The sequence below is a fragment of the Sinocyclocheilus grahami genome, unplaced genomic scaffold (assembly GCF_001515645.1).
Source record: "Sinocyclocheilus grahami isolate Dianchi unplaced genomic scaffold, SAMN03320097.WGS_v1.1 scaffold1070.1, whole genome shotgun sequence".
NCBI classification, from domain to species: Eukaryota; Metazoa; Chordata; class Actinopteri; order Cypriniformes; family Cyprinidae; genus Sinocyclocheilus; species Sinocyclocheilus grahami.
Window position 1 is genome coordinate 313,759 of NW_015506249.1, and position 5,498 is coordinate 319,256.

Consider the following 5,498-nt stretch of genomic DNA (forward strand, 5'->3'; position numbering starts at 1 on the left):
AGTGGCTGGAAATCTGTTTATCCTTCGGTTCCTCGTGCTTCCCCATCTTCATAGACAAAATGTGGTTCATGGTTGTTCAGAGCGCTTTGGAAAGAAGGTGCAAATGGCGCGGTCACAATTTCCACGCATTTTTAGACACTGGGAGCAGGGAAATATTAATCATATCTATTCAGAGCGCCTTATTGTAGTAATTAAAATATCGATATTTGGCGCCAGATATCGATTCTCGTATCGCATGGAGAAGGACAACGATATATCGCCATATCGATATACTGTCCCACCCCTAATGTGTATGTGTTTTAATGTGTGTGGATAATTTTTTATGTATATTTATGTACTTATACAATGCCCAGGTTAATATACTTCAACTTATTATGTTTTCATCCAGTGCTGCTGCACACAGCGACAGCTAACGGTTTTCAGATGGTGACCAGTGGAGCTCAGAGTAAAGCTGTCAGTGACTGGGCCATTACTAGTCTAGAGGTGAGTATAACTCACTCCAGAACAGACTCGTTTACCCATAAACGAAGCTTCTGTCATCACATGCTCACCCTCATGTCCTTCCAAACCCATGTGTCTTCCTTTGTTCTCTGGACCAAAAATGAAGATGATTTGAAGAACGTTCATGCCGCTCTCTGTCATCCAATGAAAGTCGACTGTGATCAGAAGCTGTCGAACTCAGGAATGGACCATAAAAGTAGTTCATCCACTTTTGGCCATTGTGTTGGACGTTCTAGCAGTGGTTTTAGGCTCAGAGGACATTAATAACACTAATCTGAGAATGTCAGCCAGTTAATGCTCAACACAACAACAGTTGAGTTGAGTGAGAGTCAGGTGTTTATAAACCCTTCGGCAGTGCAGCATTTGACTCTTAAAGTGTGAAATCTCACGGAAGTGTCACTCAAGATTAGTGGTCGACCGATATATCGGCTGATGTTTGGCATTTTTTAAATATCGGCATTGGCAGATAAGGTTTCCTGTTTGGCCGATGTGTTCAAGGCGGGACTTTTATTTTGACGGCGCAACAGACTTTTATTTTGACGGCGCTGACAGCGACAGCTTCACTGGAGATGCGCGATCGACAAACTTTAAACTCATTATTTCCAATTATGCTGCGCTTTATGCATTTGCCCACTGCCATATTCGTGCCATTTCCACTGTGTGCTGTATGTAAAATGAGTGTTACCTTGGCTTTATATGAAAAAATATGAATCCCAAATCCCAATGCACGCAAACTTCCCAGAATACTAATTACCCTGTTGGTTATAGTGTTTACTTCCTTTTTTTTATTATATTATTTATTAAATATTTATTTATTTGTGAAAAATACTTTGTCATCTAAAGTATAAGTATGTTTATTTAACACATTTACTTTTTAATCCATTTTCAAATGATTTCAAATTTCTTAAACATTAATTAAAATAAATAAAATTATATCGGCCATCGACCACCCTGCTTTCCAAGATATCGGCATCGGCTGTCAAAAAACCAATATCGGTCGACCACTACTCAAGATTGCTAGTTGCCCTTTTCGTTTCACTAATCATGTAATCTCTGAATTGTGTTGCCAGGGTCGTCTCACAGGTGCGGGAGGAGAAGATCTGCCCACTATCGTCCTGGTGGCTCACTACGACTCTTTCGGAGTTGCTCCGGTAAGCTGCTTTCATTCTTTATGTGCATTTCGGAGTTATTTGTTGCAATATTCGATGCGTGTTTTGTTTCAGTGGCTGTCGTACGGCGCAGACTCGAACGGCAGTGGCGTCGCCATACTGCTGGAGCTCGCGCGACTGTTTTCCAGACTCTACTCCTACAAACGCACTCATGCAGGGTAACGTTGATGATTTATTTTGTAAAACAGACTTTTGAAACTGATTTCTGTCTGTGGGCTTTAGGGCTGGGTGATTTGGCAAAAAATGTAAATCTCGATTTTTTTTTTTCAGAACGTTTTACCGATACTCAATTTTTAAAGATTTTTAACTAGTCGACTTGAAAATGTAACTACAACATGATTCAAGTAACTTTTTCTTTATGTCTCTAGTTAAAGAAAATTCTATTCCAAGTGCATCACACAAGTTGTCAACATGACGTAAATGTTAAACAAATCACTTGTTAAATATCTTTGGTAAAATACTGGTAAAAAATGTATAGCCTGAATGCATTGTAAGTCGCTTTGGATAAAAGCGTCTGCTAAATGCATAAATTATTATTATTAATTATTATCGTTGCAGAAAAGATGCATGAACTACAGCTACATCCTGTACAAACTTGTCTTATACATATTATGTGTTTTATTATTTCAGTTATTATTTACATATTACCGTTTTTATTTATTCGATTGCGCTGCTTTTCCATTGTTTTTCTGTGTAAACATGGACATGTTTGACTGTTGTGCTCGCGTCTCTTGCAGCGTCTCATGCATGAAACGGCTTTCTAAAAACATGGCGCTCAAGTTAAAAGAAGTTCACTCCAATCTTCTTGCATGTGTTTCCTATTCCACTGCTCGCGTTGCATCTTTGTCAACACAAAGCGCATTCTGTGTGCTATATTTATGGTCCTTCACAGAGCGCGTCACACGTGAGCAGTTAATCGTGGTTGGCTCGTTCTTTTCTTTACTCTTAATACTGGCATATTGTCAAAGTGTCTTAATTCTAACGTTTAATCATATTTATATATGATTCCTCGATTTCTAAAAAGTTAAATCGTGGCAAAACATTAAATTCGAATTAATCGATCAAATCTGAAAAATCACCCAGCCCTAGCGTGCGTTATAATTATTTTTATTTTTTTTGTAGATACAACCTGCTGTTTTTCTTGTCGGGAGGCGGGAAGTTTAACTACCAAGGCACGAAACGCTGGCTGGAGGACAACCTGGATCACACAGGTACGAATATTGCTTCACAACGTAAGCTGGGCTCGACGGATTGAGTATTTCACTCATATTTGTGGCTAAAAAAAGATGTTTATGAACGTGCAGAGCAAATATAGTTTATATGGAGTACAATTACAAAATAAGAGTCTCGGTGTATTTCGGCCTTGTTTATTATTAGAAGTCTCGTATTATACATATCTATTTCTGGTTATTTTTTTATATTTCAATTAAACAATCAGAGTATTATGAGCAGCTGAAAGTAAATTTGATACATTTCAAAATAAGAGTCCCATGTATTTTTGGCTTGTTTATGATTAAAAGTCCTGTATAATGCATAATGTTTTTTTGCTACATAATCTGTTGATTTATGAGCAGCTGGAAGTAGTAAAGCATAGATATTTCAAAATAGGAGTCCTGGTTTATTTATAATTAAAAGCCCCATATTATGCATAACGTTTTTTTCTGGTTAAGGTCCTTGCACACCGAGTTCGAATAATTGAGTCTGAAAATAATTCCGACCTAACGTTTACACACGTTTACACACTTCAGGATGTCAGTGGCTCAGTTTGATGCTTTGCTAGCAATACTGGAACCACATAAGAAGACCATTAAAAGAAGACCACCAATTTCCGTGAACTCGGTGTGCAGGGACCTATACAGTACTGTGCTGCGAGATGAAGTGGATTAGACACCATTCTGGATTTTGGCGATCGCTTGTAATGTGTAATGTGGCTCTGATTTGTCAAAACATGTCTCAAAATGCTTGCTATAAATGCGAAAAAGGCAAAAAAAAATCCCGATCCCAATTTTTTTATGACGGGCAAAAGTTTCGGAGGCAGTGTGTAAACATTATTGACATAAGGTCCCACATTATGCAAAATATATATTTTTTCTAGTTCTTATTGATATTTTGGTTAAACAATAAGCCATATTTGGCATTTATTCCAAAGTTTGAAATATATATAAATTAAAATTATTAAATTGGTACAGTTTGAAGCAGAAATAGCTAAAAACCTAGTGTACTTTTTGCATTTAAACAAATTAGATCATTTTACTTGTAAATGTCTCCTCGTATCAGTTTATTAAGGGAAAATAAATCATTTGATACATTTTCATTGTGTTCCAAAATTGTAAAAATATTTTTATAAAAATATATAAAATATATTTAACATAGTTAAATTCCCCAAAGGTGGCTTTAATATTGTTACTTGGTACCAATAATAATGATAAGCTGCAAATTCAAAGAAAAAAAAGAAAAAATCTTCTCGAATGGAAAAGAAGTGAGCATGAACCCCTGCTAAGACGTCTTGTAAAACGGTAGGTATTGACCTCGTCCTTGTCTTTCAGATTCCAGTCTGCTCCAGGACAACGTGGCGTTTGTTTTGTGTCTGGACTCTCTGGGTAACAGCGACAACCTTCACCTCCACGTGTCTAAACCACCGAAAGAGGGAAGCCCACAGCACGCCCTTCTCAAAGAACTAGAGACTGTAAGATTATCCACTCCTCATCTAGAAATAAACACATTATTTACTCCTCATGACGTCAAACCCCATTGGCCGGTCATCGTTGTCTCCTGTTTTTAGGTTGCGGCCCATCAGCACCCCGACCTGAAATTCTCAATGGTCCACAAGAAGATCAACCTGGCCGACGACACTCTGGCATGGGAGCATGAGCGCTTCGGCATCCGCCGCCTGCCCGCCTTCACCCTGTCCCACCTGGATAGCCACCGCAGCCCAGAGCGCCACTCCATCATGGACATGCGGTCAGTGTCCTCTCTGGAGGGGACGGGAGAGGCCACCGCTGGGTGGGTGATGATTGGTGCTCTCTCTCTGTCGCCCTGACGACTAGTATGGCGTTATTTTACTGACAAATGTCGAGAGCACGTTGTTGTAGCACGAAAGCACATTAATACAATGCGCGGGCGCGAATCTCTCCGCTCGCGAGTGGATTTCCTTTGCTCTCGCACAAAACCGGACTTAAAACGTGTCTCTCCTCTCACTCAAACTGTGTCCTGTGCACTCACAAATCTCTCTGTGCTCATGCGCTATAGATATTAATTATTTTCGCACCTGAATTAAAAGATGTCAAAAGTTATCATTATGCACTTTTAAAAAGTAGTCTCAAAACAGATTTGTGAAGGGTCTTTCCTTGATTTTTTTATTGTTGTATTTTTGTTTTAACAAACTGGTTATTGTAGCTACTTTGTTTTACTATATCTCTTTTATCTTTGTATTTTGATATTTTCTGCAAATGCACACATGGTTCTCTCTGTAAAATAGGCTACTTTGTAAACACTGTTTTAAAAGGTACTATATAAATAAATTAAACGTTGTCAAAAGTTATCAAATTTCAAAGATGGATCTGTAATTTCTTGTACAATTTAATACTACTTAGTCATAATATTATAAATTAATCGGGTGTTTGGATGATTTGTAAATAACCTAGTTTAACAGTTTGGTCAAACCCTTTTGAACGATTTATCTAAAACTAAAAAGCGTATGATTCTTAAAATTCATGTGGTCATATAGGCCTATATATATTGTGTACTTGGATTTTTATATATATATATATATATATATATATATATATATTTTTTGTTTTAAGAGAGATATATATATATATGTGACAT

At 37.6% G+C, this 5,498-nt stretch overlaps 1 protein-coding gene across 3 annotated transcripts in view; it reads left to right on the plus strand.

The window, feature by feature from the left end:
- Positions 1 to 5,498, plus strand: part of ncln (nicalin) — a 16,443-nt gene that overhangs the window by 5,316 nt on the left and 5,629 nt on the right. For 2 of the 3 annotated variants that reach the window (XM_016251786.1, XM_016251787.1), the window contains exons 4-9: positions 389 to 483; positions 1,572 to 1,652; positions 1,725 to 1,828; positions 2,793 to 2,881; positions 4,217 to 4,356; positions 4,453 to 4,673. In XM_016251786.1, coding sequence (XP_016107272.1) covers positions 389 to 483; positions 1,572 to 1,652; positions 1,725 to 1,828; positions 2,793 to 2,881; positions 4,217 to 4,356; positions 4,453 to 4,673 — 730 coding nt within the window. The remainder of the gene's footprint in view (positions 1 to 388; positions 484 to 1,571; positions 1,653 to 1,724; positions 1,829 to 2,792; positions 2,882 to 4,216; positions 4,357 to 4,452; positions 4,674 to 5,498) is intronic. The other variant, XM_016251788.1, reaches the window with a different exon arrangement.